We start from the raw sequence: 25,117 nt of genomic DNA on the forward strand, positions 1-25,117 counted from the left end.
GGTGGAAAATCATAAATGGAGATTGCACTGAAATCCACAAAATTGTACTGGTCAGGCTGAACTCAAGCCACAGAGATCAATGTCACACACGTCGTCTGTGCCAGCATGCTGAAATAAAGACCGCCTGTCCAACATCCTCTATCCCTTACCCACAATACTAACAGTGGGAAAAATCTTCATTGAGCTGGTGTAGGGAATAATGCAGAAAACTATGTATTTACACTAGTTTACAATGATGCTAATGGGACTTTAACAGACAGTAAAGACTAACAAAGAAAAAATACAGAATGGGTAATATGTTTATTTTGTTTATAAAAACATGATTTAAATTAATTATGATTACATTAATTGTAATAAATAAAAGAATATGTCTTGCTACATTTAAAGGAAGCGTTTTGCTCAAAATTGGTTTTTATATTCATATGTTAAGGGCCTTTTTCCATCTGTACAGCCGTCATTATATTTATTTGATTTTTAATCTTTTTCTTTCCCTTTCATAGGTTTCCTGTTATTTACTTGTTAAAGCATAGTGCTCGCGACAGCAAATTCATGGGTTTGAATCCTAAGGAAAGAAAACTGGTACAATATATAATGCACTGTTAGTCACATTGGTTAAATGTATAAATTTTGTATGTCTATGAATCATGATGGACACAAATAATGCTAATTAATATACTACATTTTTCTTCATGCTTGTGAAAAAATCTGAAAATATATGTAAGCCTAAAAGACCAGGCTTGAACATCAAGGTATGATTACGATGAACAAGCCTTTACATTTGCAATCATGCATTTGGATCATTTTATCCAAAGGGACTTACGTTGTATTGAACGTGAAATCTAGCTCTGTAGCTAATTCTGGGGCAATTTTTTGACTGTCTATTGTCCCTGACAAATAAATAATTAAAAAAAGGTGGACATTTTATTAAGTCATGCATTCCCTGTGAATCAAACCCATAGCCTTGCTAGTGTTAGATGAAGCTACTGTATATGGGCCATGTGTTGCAATTTTTTTTATTTAAACGCTAGATGCGTGAGAGTGGGCAACCCTGTGTCATTATTTGAGCTATTGGAAGGTTTTTTTAAACAAAATAAGTCGTTGCCAGTTTTGCATCAAACAACAAATGTTAAAGATTCTACATTTACATGCAGTTGACAAATGCTTTTATATAAATTGAATTAAATGTGTACATTTTATCAGTTCTTGCATTACCTTGGAATCGAACCCATGACATTGTCACTGTTTAATGAAGGCTGTTCTAATGCCACTCTATCCACTGCAGGTGGTCCATTGTTGAACAAGTAATGAAATGCTAAATTTTACCAAATTTTTTCCAATAATATACTAAAAACTATAAAAATGTATTACTTATGAATAATCGCTATTATTTATGTGATCTTATGTGTTTTTTAAATGACATTAACTGTTTTCCAGCCTGAAGCTCTACAACAGTGATCCTCAAATCTGGCTCGCGAGATCCATTTTCCTGCAGAGTTTTGCTCCAACTCTAATCAAAGAAACCTCTGATTTTCTAAGAATCCTGAAGACAATATCTAGCAGACTCAGGTGTGTTTGATTAGGGTTAGAGCTAAACTCTGCAGGAAAGTGGATCTCACGAGTCAGATTTGAGGATCACTGCTCTAGAATGTTCTCATTTGCTAATGCATAAACTCTACAAGCCCAGAGGAGAATCAAAGGTAATCAATTAAGCTGAAAGGTGAGGAGCCACCTTAATATAAAGCTGTACTTAATGACAAAGCTTAGCACTAGTGGACACTGTGTCAAAGTTTGTCAGGATGGGCTTTTTGCAAGGTGTATTAGTGGTGGCTGTGATTGTGGTATTTGACCTGAAGAATGCTTGGGGAAGTTTGAGACGCAGTCAAAGTCCAAGCAGCAAGAAGCCACAATCAACTTCAGCTTCCAGAGATCCTGCTCTTCCTTCTCAAGGGTTCTTGAATCCTTTCCAAAAGGCTTCTCAGTTCCAGAGTCTTGGCTACGGAGGATTTGCGCAAGAGCCTCTTGGTCTTCAGGAGAAGCAGCTGTTGCAGGGTCCAGTCAAGCCTTTGTCCTGGAAGTTTCCCATCGTTCCAGAGGTGCAACGTGAGTTGGCGGTGAACTTCCAGTTGAGGCAACCTGTGACTCCCAGTAGTGTGGCTGTTCAATGCAGTGAGGACCGGGTTCATGTGGAGGTGAGGAAGGATATGTTTGGCAATGGTCTGCTGATCCAACCATCTGGTTTGTCTATGGGAGGCTGTCCTGTTGTTGGTGAGGACTCTGCCTCCGGGGTGCTCATCCTTGAATATGCACTGCAGGACTGCAATAGTGTGCTAATGGTAAGAACTGTTATGTCTTCCTGGATTAACCAATAAAGGTTCTTCATCGGTGTAAATCGTTACCTTAATGTTAAACCAATCTTTCGGTTTCTGAAATCTGATAGCAAAGCTGCTTTGGGGGACAGAAAGTAGCTCTATGGCATGGCTGCTTATCCCCCCCCTTTTTTAAACCTTAAGTGTATTTGAAAAGAACCTACTTGGTAACAACTTCCATCTCTTACAGATGACTGCGGATGACCTCGTCTATACCTTTGCTGTTACCTACACTCCTGTGGCATTTGTTGGCACGCCGATTACCCGTACTGAGGGTGCAGTTGTTGGCATTCAATGCCATTATCAAAGGTAAGTGACCCTTCTGTTTCTTGTGGTGTTGTAACTGGAAGCCTGTTTAATTGGTATCTCCTTGAACTACAGGCTCCATAATGTGAGCAGTGATGCTTTGAATCCAACTTGGGTTCCTTATGCTTCAACGGAGGTTGGCCAGGACGTTTTGGTGTTCTCCATGAAGCTCATGCTGGGTTTGTGTAGTTTCTTTAGATCTTAAGCCTTGTGAATGATGCCGTGCCTAAGCTGTTCTTTCCTCTTGCAGATGACTGGTCTTATCAGAGGCCTTCAAATGTTTACTACTTGGGTGACATTATTAATATTGAAGCATCTGTGAAGGTGTACAACCACGTCCCCCTGCGTGTGTTTGTGGACCGCTGTGTGGCCACCCAAGTACCTGATGTGACTTCTGTTCCGAGATATTCCTTCATTGAGAACCATGGGTAAAGTCCTGTCACTAGATTCTCTAGAGCTGATTACATTTGTTCAGGGAGCACTTGGTACCTGAGAATTGGGTTGCGTCAAGTGACTACAGGTTTTGCTCCTCTTGGTGCTTATTGTCATTGCTGAGAATGACCGTCTCCTTGTTCATACTACCATCCTAAATGGTATGTGAGATTTTTGTCTGAAGTGTAGCTTGTTAGAAAAAAGCATATGCCAAAAGTCCCAGGCCACTTCATCTTAGGTTTTTGAAGTGTGGACCTGTACACATTAATGGCTAATGTTACCCACAATCTTCTGTGCTCTGGCAGGAATTGGTTCAATCTACGAACCTATTACGGTGTTAAAACCACAAACATGGTGACATGGGCAACTAGTTCTAAACTTCTGTTTGGGCATCAAGTTTAAATGCATGCAAAAATTAGCCATTCATCACATGAAGACCGTGACTGGCAGCTCAGTGTGGTATCTTTCTCTCCAGTAAGGAAGTTAAGTTTTGTGGAGGATATTCAATATGGTGACCGCCCAGTTTACAGTGACCGGCTGTATGTGACTGTGACCGCAATCTGTTAAAAAGTCAATTGTGACGTGAGCGTTTGTCCCAAAGCTTAGCAAGTAGCCATAATGGGATGCAGCATGGATCATGGCACTTGGTGCATTTGTTCTTGGGCTGCTCTCTTTCCCTGGGAATTAGGGTAAGGTCTGGTGACTTGATGATATAGATGCACTGAATTGTCACCCACTCTTTATCAGGTGCCTTGTGGATTCCAAGGCTACGGCTTCCAGCTCCCACTTCTTGCCTCGGACCCAGGAAGACAAGATCCGGTTCCAGCTGGAGGCTTTCATGTTCCAGGGAGGATCCAGTCCTTCTGTACGTATATTGACTGAATCTGCGTTCTCTTCCCATCTGCTTTGGTTTTGTGAACCCTTACTGGTGTCTCTTGCAGATCTACATAACGTGTACCGTGAAGGCCACTCTTGCTTCTGCACCCAGTGACGCTCTCCACAAATCCTGTTCCTTTTCCAACGGGTATGTTCATGCTGCTTAAGAACACGATGAAGCTGCCGTGTCTGATTGTTCTTGTTGCAGGTGGCTCGCTGCTGATGGGAACCACCAGGTTTGTGCTTGCTGTGACTCAACATGTGGTCCTGATGGTGGAAGTGATGCTCCTATTGGGGGTAGGTAGCTGCTTAAGATCTTTTGACACTTCATGTGCTCTACTTAACTTGGGTATTTGCTCTTTCTAGGTTTTCAGTGGGAAGGCAAGGCCTCACTCGGTCCTGTAATGGTTCAAGGGCGACAGAAGACTTTAGCTGGTCTTCAGTAAACTGGGCTGGGGGGGACCCATAGCTGGCTTGAAATAAACGGAAAAACCTATTGTTTCTGGTTTTCTTGTTACTTAAACAGTTTGGCTTTGAATGCGCTGGGAAAGTTGTAGTCCTACTGTTCTTTCTAGAACGAAGCGCTCCCTTTCTCCGTAGGGGAGTGTTAACTTTGGATTTAATGCCAGACCAACTGTGAACTTGGTTAAAGCTCAGTTTAACTAAGTGGAATCCACTGCCCATGATGCTATAACTTTTTCTGCCAATCCAGTCTCTGCCTCAAATTTTCTACCTCAGCACTCCCTTCCCTGAAGCACTGCAGCTCATTTGTACACATGGTGTACTTATTGCTTTGTGTCAGTTTTATTTCTCCCTGCATCAAGTAGAGTTTCTTTAGTTTCCCCATGTTCCTTGATTATCTTCTAGACCAGGGTGGGGACCTGCTGGTACAAACTCTTAGATCAATGGTTTGTTAAAAGTGCACTTCCGGTTTTTGATGGTCTCTCTTCTGGAATTTCACCTTCAGTTAGGAACAGTCTCCCAAGGGTGTTGGTTTCCTTTTGACAGAAGGACAAACCCAAGTAACCGCAACCCCTGCACCCAATAAGTTACCCATTTCTGGTAGACCTTTTGACTAGTTTCAGGTCACTTAGTCTTCATTTTAAAGCTTGTTTCATTTCAGAAGTCTGAATAAATGTCAGTACATTTATTTGTCCCAAACTGTAAATGTTCATAATGATTTTATGCTAGGCTGGATGGTTGTGTATCTTTCTGCACAACCTTTTTCCATTTGTATTCTTTACATAGGGAGCTGCTAATAGCCATAGCTTGTGCTTTCAGTTTGCTCTGTTTTGTCAAACACCACTTAAAACCCATTGATGCAACTTTAATTCCTTTAGTGAACTTCTATAACGGTTTTGGACCATCTTGAATTGGGTGCAATACCTGTGAGTTGCTCTAAATGCAGTATTGCTATTCTCTGGTGTGTGACTACTTGTCCATTAAAAAAAATTAAATGCATGTCCTTGAATGTGTGCAGTTTTTAACATTGCCCATTTACTTCAATTTCTTCAGTAATGTCATTGGTATGATGTGAAATTACATATGTTAAATTGATAAATGAATTCTAGGCACAGTTTAGCAGTCGTTGGATATTAGTTGGGATGTGTCCCCCCTTAATTCTACCCCCCTGTTTCTGATGCATTAATTCAGAAAAGTGGAATGTATCTCTCTTGTGCTGTACTGTTGTAAGGTGTTTTTTTTTTTGGTGCAGTAGATTGCTATAAATCATTGGCCACAATACTCCAATTGAAACAATATCTGCTAATGAAGGGATGGTTAAGCCAAAAACTAAAATTGCGCCATAATTTAGTCACTCGATCCTAGGTGCATATGACAACTTTCATCTGAATACAATTGGTTTTAAAAATGTCCTGGCTATTCCCAGCTTTATAATGGCAGTTGTGGATCTCACGAGTCAGATTTGAGGATCACTGCTCTAGAATGTTCTCATTTGCTAATGCATAAACTCTACAAGCCCAGAGGAGAATCAAAGGTAATCAATTAAGCTGAAAGGTGAGGAGCCACCTTAATATAAAGCTGTACTTAATGACAAAGCTTAGCACTAGTGGACACTGTGTCAAAGTTTGTCAGGATGGGCTTTTTGCAAGGTGTATTAGTGGTGGCTGTGATTGTGGTATTTGACCTGAAGAATGCTTGGGGAAGTTTGAGACGCAGTCAAAGTCCAAGCAGCAAGAAGCCACAATCAGCTTCAGCTTCCAGAGATCCTGCTCTTCCTTCTCAAGGGTTCTTGAATCCTTTCCAAAAGGCTTCTCAGTTCCAGAGTCTTGGCTACGGAGGATTTGCGCAAGAGCCTCTTGGTCTTCAGGAGAAGCAGCTGTTGCAGGGTCCAGTCAAGCCTTTGTCCTGGAAGTTTCCCATCGTTCCAGAGGTGCAACGTGAGTTGGCGGTGAACTTCCAGTTGAGGCAACCTGTGACTCCCAGTAGTGTGGCTGTTCAATGCAGTGAGGACCGGGTTCATGTGGAGGTGAGGAAGGATATGTTTGGCAATGGTCAGCTGATCCAACCATCTGGTTTGTCTATGGGAGGCTGTCCTGTTGTTGGTGAGGACTCTGCCTCCGGGGTGCTCATCCTTGAATATGCACTGCAGGACTGCAATAGTGTGCTAATGGTAAGAACTGTTATGTCTTCCTGGATTAACCAATAAAGGTTCTTCATCGGTGTAAATCGTTACCTTAATGTTAAACCAATCTTTCGGTTTCTGAAATTTGATAGCAAAGCTGCTTTGGGGGACAGAAAGTAGCTCTATGGCATGGCTGCTTATCCCCCCCTTTTTTTAAACCTTAAGTGTATTTGAAAAGAACCTACTTGGTAACAACTTCCATCTCTTACAGATGACTGCGGATGAGCTTGTCTACACCTTTGCTCTTACCTACACTCCTGTGGCATTTGTTGGCACGCCGATTACTCGTACTGAGGGAGCAGTTGTTGGCCTTCAATGCCACTATCAAAGGTAAGTGACCCTTCTGTTTCTTGTGGTGTTGTAACTGGAAGCCTGTTTAATTGGTATCTCCTTGAACTACAGGCTCCATAATGTGAGCAGTGATGCTTTGAATCCAACTTGGGTTCCTTATGCTTCAACGGAGGTTGGCCAGGACGTTTTGGTGTTCTCGATGAAGCTCATGCTGGGTTTGTGTAGTTTCTTTAGATCTTAAGCCTTGTGAATGATGCCGTGCCTAAGCTGTTCTTTCCTCTTGCAGATGACTGGTCCTATCAGAGGCCTTCAAATGTTTACTACTTGGGTGACATTATTAATATTGAAGCATCTGTGAAGGTGTACAACCACGTCCCCCTGCGTGTGTTTGTGGACCGCTGTGTGGCCACCCAAGTACCTGATGTGACTTCTGTTCCGAGATATTCCTTCATTGAGAACCATGGGTAAAGTCATGTCACTTGATTCTCTAGAGCTGATTACATTTGTTCAGGGAGCACTTGGTACCTGAGAATTGGGTTGTGTCAAGTGACTACAGGTTTTGCTCCTCTTGGTGCTTATTGTCATTGCTGAGAATGACCGTCTCCTTGTTCATACTATCATCCTAAATGGCATGTGAGATTTTTGTCTGAAGTGTAGCTTGTTAGAAAAGCATATGCCAAAAGTCTCAGGCCACTTCATCTTAGGTTTTTGAAGTGTGGACCTGTACACATTAATGGCTAATGTTACCCACAATCTTCTGTGCTCTGGCAGGAATTGGTTCAATCTACGAACCTATTACGGTGTTAAAACCACAAACATGGTGACATGGGCAACTAGTTCTAAACCTCTGTTTGGGCATAAAGTTTAAATGCATGCAAAAATTAGCCATTCATCACATGAAGACCGTGACTGGCAGCTCAGTGTGGTATATTTCTCTCCAGTAAGGAAGTTAAGTTTTGTGGAGGATATTCACTATGGTGACCGCCCAGTTTACAGTGACCGGCTGTATGTGACTGTGACCGCAATCTGTTAAAGTCAATTGTGTGACGTGAGCATTTGTCCCAAAGCTTAGCAAGTAGCCATAATGGGATGCAGCATGGATCATGGCACTTGGTGCATAACGTTTGTTCTTGAGCTGCTCTTTTCCCACTCTTTCCCTGGGAATTAGGGTAAGGTCTGGTGACTTGATGATATAGACTCACTGAATTGTCACCCACTCTTTATCAGGTGCCTTGTGGATGCCAAGGCTACGGCTTCCAGCTCCCACTTCTTGCCTCGAACCCAGGAAGACAAGATCCGGTTCCAGCTGGAGGCTTTCATGTTCCAGGGAGGATCCAGTCCTTCTGTACGTATATTGACTGAATCCGCGTTCTCTTCCCATCTGCTTTGGTTTTGTGAACCCTTACCGGTGTCTCTTGCAGATCTACATAACGTGTACAGTGAAGGCCACTCTTGCTTCTGCACCCAGTGACGCTCTCCACAAATCCTGTTCCTTTACCAACGGGTATGTTCATGCTGCTTAAGAACATGATGAAGCTGCCGTGTCTGATTGTTCTTGTTGCAGGTGGCTTGCTGCTGATGGGAACCACCAGGTTTGTGCTTGCTGTGACTCAACATGTGGTCCTGATGGTGGAAGTGATGCTCCTATTGGGGGTAGGTAGCTGCTTTTAAGATCTTTTGACACTTTGTGCTCTACTTAACTTGGGTATTTGCTCTTTCTAGGTGTTCATTGGGAAGGCAAGGCCTCACTCGGTCCTGTAATGGTTCAAGGGCGACAGAAGACTTTGGCTGGTCTTCAGTAAACTGGGCTGGGGGGGACCCATAGCTGTCTTGCAATAAACGGAAAAACCTATTGTTTCTGGTTTTCTTGTTACTTAACCAGTTTGGCTTTGAATGCGCTGGGAAAGTTGTAGTCCTACTGTTCTTTCTAGAACGAAGCGCTCCCTTTCTCCGTAGGGGAGTGTTAACTTTGGATTTAATGCCAGACCTACTGTGAACTTGGTTAAAGCTCAGTTTAACTAAGTGGAATCCACTGCCCATGATGCTATAACTTTTTCTGCCAATCCAGTATCTGCCTCAAATTTTCTACTTCAGCACTCCCTTCCCTGAAGCACTGCAGCTCATTTGTACACATGGTGTACTTATTGCTTTGTCAGTAGTTTTGTCTCCTTGCATCAAGTAGAGTTTCTTTAGTTTCCCCATATTCCTTGATTATCATCTAGACCAGGGTGGGGACCTGCTGGTACATACTTTTAGATCAATGGTTTGTTAAAAGTGCCCTTCCAGTTTTTGATCGTCTCTCTTCTGGAATTTCACCTTCAGTTAGGAACGGTCTCTCAAGGGTGTTGGTTTCCTTTTGACCTTAAGGACAAACCCAAGTAACTGCAACCCCTGCACCCAATAAGTAACCCACTTCTGGTAGACCTTTTGACTAATTTCAGGTCACTTAGTTTTCATTTAAAGCTTGTTTGCCAAAGTTTCACAAGTCTGAATAAATGTCAGTACATCTATTTGTCCCAAACTGTAAACGAAAATTTTATCCTAGTCTTGATGGTTGTGTATCTTTCTGCACAACCTTTTTCCATTCGTGTTCTTTACATCAGGAGCTGCTAATAGCCATCGCTTATGCTGTCAGTTTGCTCCATTTTGTCAAACACCACTTAAAACCCATTGATGCAACTTTAATTCCTGTAGTGAACTAACCGTTTTGGACTGTCTTGAATTGGGTGAAATACCTGTGAGTTGCTCTAAATGCAGTATTGCTATTCTCTGGTGTGTGTGACTACGTATCCATTAAATTAAATGGGTGTCCTCGAATGTGTGCGGTTTTTAACATGGCCCATTTACTTTAACTTCGGTAATCTCATTGGTATAACATTTCAGATGTGAAATTACATATGTTAAATTGATAAATGAATTCTAGGGACAGTTTAGCAGTCGTTGGATATTAGTTGGGATGTGTCTCCCCTTAATTCTACCCCCCTGTTTCTGATGCATTAATCCAGAAAAGTGGAATGCAACTCTCTTGTGCTGTACTGTTGTAATGTGTGTGTGTGTGTGTGTGTGTGTGTTTTTTTGGGGGGGGGGGGGGTGCAGTAGATCGCTATAAATCATTGGCCACAATACTCAAATTGAAACAATATCTGCTAATGAAGGGATGGTTAAGCCAAAAACAAAAATCGCCCCATAATTTAGTCACTCGATCCTAGGTGCATATGACAACTTTCATCTGAATACAATTGGTTTTAAAAATGTCCTGGCTACTCCCAGCTTTATAATGGCAGTTAATAGGTGATAATTGAAGTCCAGATTGAAATTAAATCTACATTAAAATCTCTTTGGCTAAGCATTCAAATAATGCATTACATAATTTTGATCTGCGGCTATATCTGATCAAATACACATTATTATTCTTTAACTTGGGTTTGACTAATTAGTTTTACTTGGTTAAAACCGCAGCTACGCTGAGAAAAGATAATGTCGCCATTTAGTATGCCAAGTGCTGGGGAGATGGGAGAACCGGGGCGAAAGTAACACGGGACGAATGTAACAAAGCGATTTTCTGTGTCTTGCATCATTTCTTACAAATGTTAATTTCATATTATACCAAAAGAATGTCAGAGTGAGGTTCAGAAAGACAGACAGAGGTCTGGTTTTATCCAGATGTTTTTGAGACGGTGTTTCTGGACATAGAGGAACATCTCTCTCTGGGCAGCTCCTACATCACATTTATATTTAGGTTTTAGCCATATCTTAGCCTTTACACCTCCACCTGTGAATTTGCAGTGTTTCCAGATGTTTTAATGCACATTTTTAATTCATGCATAAAAACAACTGGATGGAAACATAAATAGGCCTACTGTTACATTATGTTTAGAGTTTTTTTATTATGCTAATGTGATTACATTTTTATATTGTGCATTCTGTAGAATTGTTTTATTATTATATAAAAATACATTGAAATTTACAATAAAAAAAATACAGTCAGGTTTTAAGACATCTGATGAAACTTTTAAAATGAAATTTTAAAATGTAATTTAATAATTTTTTTGAAAAGATAAAGGACAAAATATGTTTGCAGTTATTTATTAACAAGGTCACAATCAGGTATACTTAAGAAAAATAAGAGTAACAGCAAAAAATCTAGCTTGTATTGTTGTGTTACTTTCGTCCCAACAGATGGGGTTGAAAGTAACAATGTGCAACTTATGTTCAAAGTGAAATTATACTGAAGTCTTTCTACATTTCTACAAAATACCACCTGGTATTGTTAGACCACACTTCTGAGTTACTTGCCACAGCAGAAATATATCTCTGTCTACAACATTATCTTTTAAAATGAAGTTTTTCTGAAAAATGGTACTTTTGCCCCTACTCTCCCCTATGAGAGGTGCAGTGCGGTACAGTTGTTAATATTGTTAACACCACTCTCGCATGGACCTGCATGCATCCATTAGTGTAAGATAAAGATTATGGTTCATAAAGTTTTAAATATGGATGTTTCTGTTCCAAATACACATCGATTTACTTCAGGAGACATTAATTAACCCCCTGGATCCATGTTTCACTATTAATATTAATTTCAGTTTTGATGACTGACTAATTTTAACGCTTCAAGAACTGATTTCCATTTAAAACTCAAAATCAACAACTTGTACTTTTTGATCAAACAAAATCTACAATTAATCCACACGACTCTAGTCCATCAGTTAATGTCATGTGATGCAAAAACCTGCATGTTTGCAATAAATTAATCAATCATTTTAATTTAAGAGTCCATAATCTGTAATATTGCTTCCTCCAGTAAAATAAAAGCTCCAACCTTATCAAAGAAACCTACCTCTGATTTTCTAACAATCCTGATGACAATATTTAGCAGACTCAGGTGTGTTTGATTAGGGTTAGAGCTAAACTCTGCAGGAAAGTTGATCTCAAGAGTCAGATTTGAGGATCACTGCTCTAGAATGTTCTCATTTGCTAATGAATAAACTCTACAAGCCCAGAGGAGAATCAAAGGCAATCAATTAAGCTGAAAGGTGAGGAGCCGCCTTAATTTAAAGCTACTTAATGACAAAGCTCAGCACTAGTGGACACTGTGTCAAAGTTTGTCAGGATGGGCTTTTTGCAAGGTGTATTAGTGGTGGCTGTGATTGTGGTATTTGACCTGAAGAATGCTTGGGGAAGTTTGAGACGCAGTCAAAGTCCAAGCAGCAAGAAGCCACAATCAACTTCAGCTTCCAGAGATCCTGCTCTGTCTTCTCAAGGGTTCTTGAATCCTTTCCAAAAGGCTTCTCCGTTCCAGAGTCTTGACTACGGAGGATTTGCGCAAGAGCCTCTTGGTCTTCAGGAGAAGCAGCTGTTGCAGGGTCCAGTCAAGCCTTTGTCCTGGAAGTTTCCTGTCGTTCCAGAGGTGCAACGTGAGTTGGCGGTGAACTTCCAGTTGAGGAAACCTGTGACTCCCAGTAGTGTGGCTGTTCAATGCAGTGAGGACCGGGTTCATGTGGAGGTGAAGAAGGATATGTTCGGCAATGGTCAGCTGATCCAGCCATCTGGTTTGTCTATGGGAGGCTGTCCTGTTGTTGGTGAGGACTCTGCCTCTGGGGTGCTCATCCTTGAATATGCACTACAGGACTGCAATAGTGTGCTGATGGTAAGAACTGTGACCGTATGTCTTACTGGATTAACCAATAAAGGTTCTTCATCGGTGTCAATTGTTACCTAAATGTTAAACCAACCTTTCAATTTCTGAAATCTGATAAAGCTGCTTTGGGGGACAGAAAGTAACTCTATGGCACGGCTGCTAAGACACCCCCTTTTTTTTTTTTTTTTAAACCTTAAGTGTATTTGAACCGAACCAACTTGGTAACATCTTCCTTCTCTTACAGATGACTGCGGATGAGCTAGTCTACACCTTTGCTGTTACCTACACTCCTGTGGCATTTGCTGGCACACCGATTACCCGTACTGAGGGTGCAGTTGTTGGCCTTCAATGCCACTATCAGAGGTAAGTGACTGAATGGAAGTCTTATTTTTAAGCCGTGTTTCTTGAGGGGCTGCAACCGGAAGACTGTTTAATTGGTATCTCCTTGAACTACAGGCTCCATAATGTGAGCAGTGATGCTTTGAGTCCAACTTGGGTTCCTTATGCTTCAACGGAGGTTGCCGAAGATGTCTTGGTGTTCTCCATGAAGCTAATGCTGGGTTTGTGTAGTTTCTTTAGATCTTAAGCCTTGTGAATGATGCCGTGCCTAAACTGTTCTTTCCTCTTGCAGATGACTGGTCCTATCAGAGGCCTTCAAATGTGTACTACTTGGGTGACATTATTAATATTGAGGCATCTGTGAAGGTGTACAACCACGTCCCCCTGCGTGTGTTTGTGGACCGCTGTGTGGCCACCCAAGTACCTGATGTGACTTCTGTTCCGAGATATTCCTTCATTGAGAACCATGGGTAAAGTCATGTCACTTGATACTCTAAAACTGATTAAGTCTTTTGTGCTATGAGAGGAATTGGTTCAATCTACAAACTTGCTAAGGTGTTAAACCCAAAAACATGGTTGACATGGGCAACTGCTTCTAAACCTCTGTTTGGGCATAAAGTCTTAAATGCATGCAAAAATTAGCCATTCATCACATGGGGTGGTTTTGGCGCAGTGGATAAGATGCATGCCTTTGGTGTGAGAGACCCGGGTTCAAATCCACTATGAAACACCAATGTTTCCCTGAGCAAGACACTTAACCCCTAGTTGCTCCAGAGGCGTGCGACCTCTGACATGTATTGCAATTGTAAGTCACTTTGGATAAGTGTCCGCTAAATGAATAAGTGTAAATGAAGACACTGACTGGCATCTGAATGTAGTATATTTCTCTCCAGTAAGGAAGTTACATTTTGTGGAAGATATTAACTATGGTGACCGCCCAGCTTACACTGACCGGCTTTATGTAATCGCAGTCTGTTAAAGAGTCAATTGTGTGACGTGAGCGTTTGTCCCAAAGCTTCGCAAGTAGCCATAATGGGATGCAGAATGAATCCTGGCACTTTATGCATGAAGTTTGTGTTCTTGAGCTGCTCTTTACACACTGTCCCTGAGAAATCGGGTAAGGTCTGTTGACTTGCTGCTATAGACTCTTTGAATTGTCACCCACTCTTTATCAGGTGCCTTGTGGATGCCAAGGCTACGGCTTCCAGCTCCCACTTCTTGCCTCGGACCCAGGAAGACAAGATCCGGTTCCAGCTGGAGGCTTTCATGTTCCAGGGAGGATCCAGTCCTTCTGTACGTATATTGACTGAATCGGAGTCCTCTTCCCATCTGCTTTGGTTTTGTGAACCCTTACCAGTGTCTCTTGCAGATCTACATAACGTGTACCGTGAAGGCCACTCTTGCTTCTGCACCCAGTGACGCTCTCCACAAATCCTGCTCCTTTTCCAACGGGTATGTTCATGCTGCTTAAGAACACGATGAAGCTGCCGCGTCTGATTGTTCTTGTTGCAGGTGGCTTGCTGCTGATGGGAACCACCAGGTTTGTGCTTGCTGTGACTCAACATGTGGTCCTGATGGTGGAAGTGATGCTCCTATTGGGGGTAGGTAGCTGCTTAAGATCTTTTGACACTTCATGTGCTCTACTTAACTTTTGGTATTTGCTCTTTCTAGGTGTTCATTGGGAAGGCAAGGCCTCACTCGGTCCTGTAATGGTTCAAGGGCGACAGAAGACTTTGGCGGGTCTTCAATAAATGGGGGGGCTGACTTTCAATAAATGAGGGAAAACCTTTTCTGCGTCTCCTGTCTAGTTTAAACCGTTTGGATTGGTGCACTAAAGATGATTGATTTCATTGCTAGTTTTACTTTATCTTAGTGATTCATTTGACCGCATAGATCATAACATAATCATAGGTTGATTACAAACCTAGTTATTCAATGGCAGGCTCTAAGATTGCTTAGATCCTACCTCTCTGATCGCTACACTTATGTAAGGGGGGTCCATCTAATTTTTCACCTGTAAAATATGGATTGCCTCAAGGATCTGTCTTGGATCCTTTATTTTCAATCTACATGTTGCCCCTTGGTAATATTATTAGAAAATATGGGTTTAGTTTCCACCGTTATGTTGATGCTACTCAACTATATAGTTCAATGAGACCATCTGAGACTTGTGAATCATCTAAGCTAACAGTGTGTTATCTAAAAGTTTGGATTACCATTTTTCTCCTATTAAATTCCGAGAAGACCAATTACTCATTGAACCTAAAACCGTTCACAGTAGACTACAGTTTGCAACCAGATGGATGTACAGTTACTTCCTCTACAGTCAGATATCTGGGTCTTATGTTACTATACTTTGGAAGTATGTATTCGTTCTATGGCATGGCTATTAAAAAAAGCTTTTTGCATGCTTTCAGTGTAGCGGAGGAAGACCTTCTTGGTAACAATTAGTCCTTTGCTGATGGCTGCGGATGAGCTTATCTACACCTTTGCTCTTAGCTAAACTTCTGTGGTATTTGCCGGCACTCCGATTACCTGTCCCGAAGGTGCGGTTGTTAATGTCCAATTCCACTATCAAAGGTAATTGACTGGATGTAACTTTCAGCATGGTTTCTTGTTTGCACCCATTCACTGCAGAGGATCCATTGGTGAGCAAGTGATGCAATGATACATTTCTCCAAATCTGATGAAGAAACAAACTCCTCTAAACCTTGCATAATCCGAGGCAAATGATCAGATCATGATGTTCAGAAATCAAGCACTGCTTATGTAAAATCTATCAGGAGCTAATCTGTAAATCAACCTCTTTTCCTTCTCAGGTTATTGCAACACATCAAAACAATGGGAAAGATTAGGAATGATTTTGGGTCCTTCCAGCAACCACCCATTGCTGTTTTCCACCGTTCAACTAAACGCCACATCACAGTCTATGTAACTGATGTGTTTAGCTGTGATAAAGGTTGTTATCTTCCTCATCCACCTCACAGATGACCCAGCGAGGTGCCAGACACCAGATGATTGTTTGTGGCATTGATGTAACGTCTAGAAGAGCTTCAGGCTGTAATTATGTGAAGTGTTCATCAAGGAGATAGACACCGTGAAGATGAATGTTCCCCCGGTGCAAAGTCTGATGAAAAATCGTCTCTGTGAATGTAAGCTGTAACCTTAAAAGCATTCAGAAACATCCAAGCCATGATCATGCAGTGAAGCTTCTCCGTATTGATTCAGGAGGTTCTCACCTCCTTGCGTTTCTCCAACATGAGTGTTAAACAACTACAGCGTTTATGTGGTTAACTCCTGCGTGTCGCGTTGCATCAAATACTGCAGATGCATACTTGCATGACCGATACTTATTGATACTGTAATTTTACTAAGCTTTATTTGCTTCCATTGCAGGTCTGGCTCTCAAAAGGTGCTTAGTAATAGAGATACATACTAATATGTCATTGAAAACACTGGTTTGTTCAGAATGGCATACTGTAATAATATTTTGTGTGAAAAATAAATTGTGAAGTAAGTCATGAGTCAAGATAGCGATATTAAAATTGGGATATATTTCTAGTTTATTCATCAAACTGAAAAAGGAAGGATCATGCGGAGAGAAAAACAGCATACTGCTAAAATAGAGAATGTAATTTTTATTCCGAACTGTTTCAAAAATGCTGAATTATATTTATTTGATTTGTGGTTGCGACATGGATGTAGTAAAGCAATGAGTTTTTTTTTTACAACAATAGAAGATGATACATTTTCAAATCTTTATCTGTGCATATTGTGTATTGTTTAACATTTGATTTTAAGAACATACTGTATGCAGTAAACTAAATAACCAATATCAAGTCCACTAGCTTCACCCTAACCTCTGGTCAAAATACCTAAAGACATTGTACATTTCGATAAAAATAAAATTTAAGTATTTATTTCAGTAATTATATCTTTACAGTGTGTGCTGCATGAGCATTCATCATAATGTTCATGTGACAACAATGCAACATACTGTTTGAAATGTTTACTAATGTTATTACAAATAATAATAGTATGCAGTAAACCTTTTTTACTTTTACTAAAAATAGTAAAAGTAAATTTATAACAGCATTCATTACAATTGTTCTAAGTATAGACTCCAAGCCAAATTTCCAAAGACTAATTTGAAATCTTTGAGTATTACAAGATATGAAATGTGTGTTTAAGTACACATTGAATTATATTTATGCTATATATCAATATATATTCTAATATCAGGGTTATTATTGAAGGAACATTAACTGAATTAATAATAATAAAATATAAAAAATATAAGCCATTGTTTGATCATTTTATTAATGAAATGTATTCACATTTTATTTCAGCTATAACATATCTCATTTTCACTTACTTTTAATTTGAAGAACTAACACTAAAACGTCATAACAAACTAATAAAAAAACTACTAAAACAAAAACAAGAAATACTAATATTTTAACTATACTTAAAGTGAAAACAGGAAAATATAAAAATAGAATCTAATTCAAAATATTAACAAAAACAATTATATGTTAATGATAATACAGTAGATATACAGAGGAACCAGAAAAAAAAAAACAAAAAACAAGAGGAGGATATTATTTACGGACATTATGAGATATTACTCAGACTTAAGCTCTAGGGAGAGGTGGGTGACAGTCATAATTTGAAGGGGAAGGTAAACAGTGAAAGGTGAGCTTTTGGGCTTAATTTGGTCAAATTCCCCATTACACAGAATATTTTTTAATATCAAGTGAAATGTGAGGTTTGAAAAACATCATCACAGTGAAGCTGACATCACTTTGAGGAATAATGGAGCACATCTTCTCTGCGTCTTATGTGTGTGAAACTGAAGATCAGGAGGGAAACCTCAGAGCACAACGTGTGTTTGTGATGAATGACGGGGTGAACACAATGTCATGTTATTCAAACGGCCGTATTTCATATCCTGACAAGACCACACACAATATTGTGTTTCCAGTGACAATGCTCGCGCTGTAACCTCACACCGCACCAGTGACTGTTTCTCCAGCATTAGCATTTTGCATGTCATGTATTTAGCATATATATGTTTTTAACAGTTACATAATTTTATATCATTTCTTTGTAGATTTTGAGGTCAAGCATGGAAAGAAGCATGCAAAGCAACAAACTTATATTATTATTATTATTATTATTGAATATATTTTATATAATTTCTACATTTTTATATAAATATTTATAAAATAAACTGTCTGTTTACAACAAAAATTATAATTTCTGTATATATTTTTATATATCTTTTGGATATCACACACACACACACACAATACACACAACACAAAACACACACATATCCCACATATATTTATATAATTTAGCTTATTTGTTTTTATATGTTGTTTTTATTATTATTATAATTATTGTGCATATTCATCATCATCATTGTTTTTTTGTTTGTTTTATATTTAATATAATTTAAATATTTTCAATTACTGTTATTTCAAAATTGTGTAATTTATTATAGATTTAATTATTATTATATATAGTATTAATATTATTAATATTATATATATATATATATATATATATATATATATATATGTGTATATATATATATTAGTAGTAATAGCAGTAGTAGCATTTATAATATTTTGTAAAATATTTAATGTTACATAATTTATATATTCTCAGTTTTCATTCCAATATATATTGATATAATTTATTTTATTTTACTGTATTTATTGGAAAATGTTATTTATTTATTTATTTATTTATTATTACTAATAATCACCATTATCTTGTATTTATGTAATTCATTTATTTATTTATAATAAATAATAATGTCAACTCCAAGACTTTGCTCTGCAGGGTCTGTTTACAGCTTCTAGCGTTCATTTTTCATGCATTGATGGAATGCTGCCCCAGAGTTCAGCCAGGAACCTGTTATCAGGAAGAGCCTGATGCATCAATCCATTGTGTCTCGTCAGAGTCTTTACATGACTGCAGGAATGTGTCTGATGAAGAACATGAACACTCTGATGCCGAGGAAGGATCCTGAACAGACGGACCGAGAGAGTGCTGTTGTCTGATGACGAGTGTGAAAATGATCATAAATCCAGCATCAAAAATCCCACACCAAGGTTAATCAGAGAAGAAATTGTTTGTTTCATCATACATGAAAAGATTAATATTTCTTATATTTATTCTAGTATTTTTAGAGTGATGTGTCACATTGTGCTCAGAGTTGAAACCAACGTCAGCAATCAAAACACAAACAGAGACCCTCTGATCTGGACACAGACGAGATCTGGTGGCTACGGTGTCCTTGAAATTAGAGAGAAACAGACTAATATTAGCGTAGATGCCATTCTTCTACATAGGGTGTAATGGGAAGTGTTTCCGGTTCCGGTTTTAACGGATTTGGATATTAAAAGCATATTAGTATGTTATGTTTAAGCCAGGTTAAAGAGATGGGTCTTTAATCTAGATTTAAACTGCAAGAGTGTGTCTGCCTCCTGAACAATGCTAGGTAGGTTATTCCAGAGTTTAGGCGCCAAATAGGAAAAGGGCATCTTAGACAGTGTTCTAGGTTATTACATGCAGAGTTTTTAGGTCTTATAATTAACACCACTGGTTTTTTTTTTTTTTTTTTTCAGAATTTAGCAGTAGGAAATTACTCGTCATCCAGTTTTTATATCGACTATGCATTCAATTAGTTTAATCTGAGCTGCTCCATGTTGATTTTATAGCTCTTATACTCTTACTGTATGACATCCATTGACTCATTATCATTTTTTTCTTCTTTTTTTCTTCTTTTTTTTTAGGTTGGGGATTTTAGGAGTTGATTAATAACATCAACTTAGAAAATCCTAAATGTAAAAAAAATAAATAAGAATGTTTAAGCACAATAGTTCGTTAATCAGTAAATATTTAATCAATATATTATATACATTTTTTTTTTTTATTGTAGCACTGTATCAGAATGCTTTATTTTTTATGCTTTATCCTTGTTTTGAATTAAAATATTTTTATACAAAAATATGCAAATCATTATGACATTCATTATGCCCATACTAGAAATAACTAGGCACTACATGCAAAACATTTAATGCATTGGTCAGTTTTGAGATTTTCATCTTCATAATTTGTGGTTTATTACTGTAGGGAGAAAACATCCAAAATACATCTTTAAGTGTGTATTCTATTGAACTATATCTATTCCTGTCTGTACAACTCTTCTTTAAAGGCTGTTTTATTCCCTTCTATATTCTGAATGTTGTTGAGGGGTTTGTTCAAATATTGTTCACCTGTTATTTCTATTTTCACTTTGTCTTTTGATTTCATTATGTATTTTTAAATGCCATTTCCTCAAAAAGAGTATCTTCATCTCAGCAGCACTTACATACAGCAAAATTCAGTTTTATTCCTATCCATATTCTAATCTAAAGGTTGTGTTTGTTCATATCAGAGACTCTTTTTTTTTTCTTCCCGAGTGTTGACATAGTTTTTTGATTCATGCATCAGTGATTTTAAAAGACATTGGAGAAGTCCCAAATCCCCTCTGTAAAAACATTCATGTCAGCAAAATTAAAATTCATTCAATGTGCCGATTTCCGTTCTGGAATGTTATCCAAATTAGCAAATGTTTAATTAGATACATATCCCAAAGAGGAATTAAACTGAAGCTTGTAATATAATTTATACCACCTTTTCACGTTATATTCAAAAGGTTCTGTGGAACAGGAATGACCCACTTGCAGCATCACACAAAGCTTGTTTTCCCCCAAACAGGTAGTCTGATCTCTGCTCCAGCCGTCCACTGCTTTAATTGTGTGAGAAAGCATCTGTTTTTCAACATGTTGGTGCTGGAGGATGTTGAGCAACTCTCCTTTGCGCAGCTGGAAATGAAGCTCAAACAGGATCTGGCTCACCTGGGACCGCATGTTTTCAGCGTGGACCTGTACAGGGTTTTAAGGACCACACTGAAGGGAGTGACTCAGGACCCCAGCCGTATATTACTCCTGTCTCAGTTGCTCGGGCCTGGTGCACACGCTTCTGTGCATGTCAATCTGACCGATCTGGCTGAAACCTGGAGAAAGCCAGGCAAGAACTACGGGATGCATGTTGAATTGCAGCAGCATGCTTCAGGAGCATGCATATGTGGAAAGCACACATTCACAGCTCCAAATTGCTCGGATGCCAGTGTTGTGCACATCTGGTGGTGTCATTGAATCCGTTTCAATGAAGGTCCAGAAGAACCCGAAAGTTTGAATGGGACAAACCACGCCATCCAGCAGACACTGGTCCATTCGTTTGATCCCCTGCTGCGCTCCCATTAAACCGTCCCCCATCTCCATGCTGACAATAATGATAATGTGGTTCTGAGACATTATGAAGACACGGTGGTGGATGGGTGTGGAAATTAATTTTAAATGCAAAAATGTTTCTCAAAGATTAAAATGGTGCTTCATACTGCTTTAACAATATTGTGATTCTTTTGAGAAATTGAGGACATGGTGGTAGAATGTGGATGCATAAGACTGACCTGTTATGCAAATATCTTAAAAATAAACTTTGAGTGCTTAGAGCGCTATATAAATTATTATAATAAATTGCTTTTTTTTCTAACATGGGATTAAATGGTTTTTAATATTTTAGATATGTGAAATGTTAACGTTTTGATGCATTGGACCTGGATCACAACCTGTATACATTTCATATCATGAGAACAAATAAAAGTCCTAGTCTTAAATTATTAGAGTCTCCTACTTCACATTATCTGTTGTTGCCACTAGTTGGCGCACTGACTCCGAAGATGATCGCTTAGGGAGCGTCCTTTTTTATTTTAAAGTTACTTATTAATGTCTGGGATCTAAATGTAGCTATTCTAAATGATAGATCAATGATTAATTGAATTATAAGACAAAAGTAATGGAAATTCCTAAGTATGTTTTATTAAATGTAATACGAATAAAGCAGAAACTTCCCATTTTTTTCCCCCAGGTCGATCTCTGAGCTCTCCAAAAGCGCATTTCTCCACACGAAGCCCTTAATATCCATAGTTGATGAATTTTGTCATGACATGAGAGGGTTAAAGACACGAGGAAAGAGAGAGAGAGAGCGAGAGAGAAAGCGAGAGAGAGAGAGAGAGAGAGACGCTTTTGCACACTTGCGCGCTGCGCGTAAAGGACACACACATACCCAAACCCTCGTCGCGACTTGTTTCGCTCCTCGCCAAGAAATAAGCTTTTTATTTGTCAGTGAAGTGGACTTTTATACGCGTACATCCCTCCGTTTCGACACCTACGGCTCGTCTTTGTAAAGCGGTGACGGTTGAATGTGTGTGAGAAGAGGCGGGCGCTCCTGTGGAAGTCTCCCACTGTTTTCTTCAGATAAACAGCTTTCTTTGTTGATCTCTAATAGATGGAGCTGAGTGAAACGGGGATTTATAAAAGAGGAGCAGCTTATAACTGCGTTGAGCATCAATGTGCCATGAACAGAAGATCAGCTGCGCTTTTGGAGTTTAAACTGAACTTTATCTGAAGGTCCTGCACTTGTACACCTACGGGGGAATTTGGCGAATGCACTCGATCGAATCCGTTTTGTCCTTCTCGTTTAAGAGATTTTAGGTTTTTTCGTTTATAAGTACGACTTTCACGCTTTGTGTTATTTTAAGAGCGCAGATCTATTATTATGACAGGTTTTGGCTCACGGAGCCTCTCCTATCCAGATGGATCTAGCGCAGAGCTGCGTTCCTCCGTAAAGCGGCTCTCAAGGTGTCTCTGATGCACGAAGGATCCTCTAAACGCTCACGATGGCTCGATCAAACACGGAATATGGTCACATCTCCTGGCCCGAGCCCATCTGATCTCGTTCGTCTCTGATCTGACAGGTTTAGCGCGGTGATCATGGTCTCCTCCGGCTGCGCTCTGATGGTTCTGATGGTCACTCAGGTGTTCTTTGGAGGCTCCAGTGGACTCGTGCCCCAGACCGGCCGCTCCTCTCTGTCTCGGGACGTCCTGCACGCGTTTGAACTTCGACTTCTGAGCATGTTTGGACTCAAACACAGACCGAGGCCCAGCAGGTCTGCGGTGGTTCCGCAATACATGATGGACTTGTTCTCGATGCACTCGGTGAACGCGGAGCAGAACAACAGCAACAGACTCAAGGGATCTTTAGGGAAAGGCTCGGAAAGATCTGCGAGCCGCGCGAATACGGTCAGGAGCTTCCACCATGATGGTAAGCAAGTGCTTTCTTCACGAGCTCTCCCTCTCCACCACCTTTTCGAAATTCTTGCTTTTTTTTTTTTTTTTTTTGCTTTTTTCCTTCTTCTTCTTATCGGCTTTATCCTTCATGCCTGACAGGAATGTTTGATGAGGAAATGTCAGTTTATTTATATAAAGAAAAAAAAAGTCCCATATACACCTGTAGCTATATTTATAGGGTTACAAGTGCATTTTTTTTTCTCTCATGATTAAATACATTTTTACATTTGTAATCGTTTTAATGTATATTTAATTCGTTTTTATACTAATATTACTAATAATATGTTTTAATATCATTAAAGAGAAATTGAGTTGCAAGTGATTTTTTTTTTAAGTTTTACATAAATGTTAAATGGATGGCATGCAACATGAACTAGAAGTGCCCTTTTGCGTTAAGTTTACTCCCTTTTAAATAATAATGTTGTGTTAACCGTGATAAGCAAAACAACAATCAAGCATTTTAACCAGTGTGTCCAGTGAGAGGTCAGTAAAAGTCATTGAGTGTAAACAAGACGTTCGACAGAGTACAAGCCAAAGCTTCCCATAAACGTTACGACTGGTTTTCTTCCAGAATCCATGGAGGACCTGTCCAGTTCGAGCGGAAAGACGACTCAGCGGTTCCTCTTCAACCTGAGCTCTATCCCGGGCGAGGAGTTCGTGACGTCAGCGGAGCTGCGGATTTTCCGAGAGCAGGTCGTGATCAACGGCAGCGAGGGATTTCACCGCATTAACATTCACGAGATCATCAAACCGTCCGGTTCCTTTCAGGAACCCATCACGAGACTCCTGGACACCAGGCTGGTTCAGCACAGCTTGAGCAAGTGGGAGAGTTTCGACGTGAGCCCCGCGGTCACGAGGTGGACTGCAGATGGGCATCCCAACCACGGCTTCGTGGTGGAAATAGTTCACCCGGACCATGCGGAAGAGGACTCCAAAAGACACGTCCGCGTCAGCAGGTCCCTGCACGACAGAGAGGACACGTGGCCCCAAATCAGGCCCCTGTTGGTGACCTATAGCCACGACGGGAAGGGAAACGTGCTGCACTCTCGCGAAAAGAGGCAAGTGCGGACAAACAAACAGCGGAAGAAGCACAAAGCCAACTGCAGGAGACATTCCCTCTATGTGGACTTCAGCGACGTGGGGTGGAACGACTGGATAGTCGCCCCGCCGGGCTACCATGCCTTTTACTGCCAGGGCGAGTGTCCGTTTCCACTGGCAGACCACCTGAACTCCACCAACCACGCTATTGTACAGACACTGGTGAACTCGGTGAACAGCAACATCCCCCGGGCCTGCTGCGTTCCCACGGACCTGAGCCCGGTTTCGCTGCTCTATCTGGACGAATACGAGCGGGTGATCTTAAAAAACTACCAGGACATGGTCGTAGAGGGCTGCGGATGCCGCTGACGCCTGGACGTCTACAGACACTTTATTTTTCCCAATACTAAACTTTATTTATAATAAAGTAAAACACATATTTTTGGAAAAGTATATAAAGATATATTTATGTTCACTATTGGGAAAATAAATATTTTAATCAGAGCTAAACGAACTATTTCTGATGTACGTTTCGATCTGCACATGAAGTATCCATATTTTATATTTATTTCTACTGCAATATTTTTTATTGAATAGTTGGAGACACTTTACAATCCCATTTGCTTACATTAGTTAATGCATTAACTAACAATGCAAATCAAACACCATTAACATTAGTTATTTATATATTTATTGCTAGTTCATGTTAGCTCAAAAAATGTTTTAGTACATATTGAAATTTACATTGATTGATAAATGATTTAAAAAAATAATTAAAGTATTTTGTATTGTTAGTAACTAATGTATTGTTTTAACAAATGGAACCTTATTGTAAAGTGTTGCCATATTTTTAATTCATAATTAAACAAAATAGCTTTGTCGTACAAAAAAAAGTTTCCTCATGCAATGCAAAATGCAAGAGCTACTGGTTTGG

The 25,117-nt window shown here is 39.7% G+C and overlaps 4 protein-coding genes across 6 annotated transcripts; all 4 read left to right on the forward strand.

Moving 5' to 3' along the window:
* Positions 1–1,741: 1,741 nt before the first annotated feature.
* On the forward strand, positions 1,742–4,476 carry LOC113071785 (zona pellucida sperm-binding protein 3-like). Its single transcript, XM_026245094.1, has 8 exons — positions 1,742–2,333; positions 2,557–2,675; positions 2,748–2,851; positions 2,923–3,100; positions 3,852–3,969; positions 4,046–4,128; positions 4,189–4,277; positions 4,347–4,476. The coding sequence occupies exons 1-8, from the start codon at positions 1,797–1,799 to the stop codon at positions 4,424–4,426; spliced, it is 1,308 nt and encodes a 435-aa protein (XP_026100879.1). The 5' UTR covers positions 1,742–1,796; the 3' UTR covers positions 4,427–4,476.
* A 1,543-nt stretch (positions 4,477–6,019) lies between these two features.
* LOC113071786 (zona pellucida sperm-binding protein 3-like) lies at positions 6,020–8,767 on the forward strand. The gene is made up of 8 exons (XM_026245095.1): positions 6,020–6,612; positions 6,836–6,954; positions 7,027–7,130; positions 7,202–7,379; positions 8,143–8,260; positions 8,337–8,419; positions 8,480–8,568; positions 8,638–8,767. Exons 1-8 carry the CDS (start codon positions 6,076–6,078, stop codon positions 8,715–8,717), a joined length of 1,308 nt encoding a protein of 435 aa, XP_026100880.1. The 5' UTR covers positions 6,020–6,075; the 3' UTR covers positions 8,718–8,767.
* A 3,216-nt stretch (positions 8,768–11,983) lies between these two features.
* Positions 11,984–14,677, forward strand: LOC113071784 (zona pellucida sperm-binding protein 3-like). The gene is made up of 8 exons (XM_026245093.1): positions 11,984–12,565; positions 12,801–12,919; positions 13,013–13,116; positions 13,188–13,365; positions 14,071–14,188; positions 14,265–14,347; positions 14,408–14,496; positions 14,567–14,677. The coding sequence occupies exons 1-8, from the start codon at positions 12,029–12,031 to the stop codon at positions 14,644–14,646; spliced, it is 1,308 nt and encodes a 435-aa protein (XP_026100878.1). The 5' UTR covers positions 11,984–12,028; the 3' UTR covers positions 14,647–14,677.
* Positions 14,678–22,043: 7,366 nt separating this feature from the next.
* Positions 22,044–24,620, forward strand: LOC113071787 (bone morphogenetic protein 2-like). 3 transcript variants are annotated; one of them, XM_026245097.1, is made up of 3 exons: positions 22,044–23,119; positions 23,717–23,841; positions 23,914–24,620. In XM_026245097.1, exons 1-3 carry the CDS (start codon positions 22,789–22,791, stop codon positions 24,550–24,552), a joined length of 1,095 nt encoding a protein of 364 aa, XP_026100882.1. In that variant the 5' UTR covers positions 22,044–22,788; the 3' UTR covers positions 24,553–24,620. The 3 variants fall into 3 exon arrangements, with proteins under 3 accessions (XP_026100882.1, XP_026100884.1, XP_026100881.1); XM_026245099.1 differs by having other exon boundaries at positions 23,717–23,838; XM_026245096.1 differs by having other exon boundaries at positions 23,717–24,620.
* Positions 24,621–25,117: the final 497 nt, after the last annotated feature.

The sequence above is a fragment of the Carassius auratus genome, unplaced genomic scaffold (genome assembly GCF_003368295.1).
Source record: "Carassius auratus strain Wakin unplaced genomic scaffold, ASM336829v1 scaf_tig00008123, whole genome shotgun sequence".
Lineage (NCBI taxonomy): Eukaryota > Metazoa > Chordata > Actinopteri > Cypriniformes > Cyprinidae > Carassius > Carassius auratus.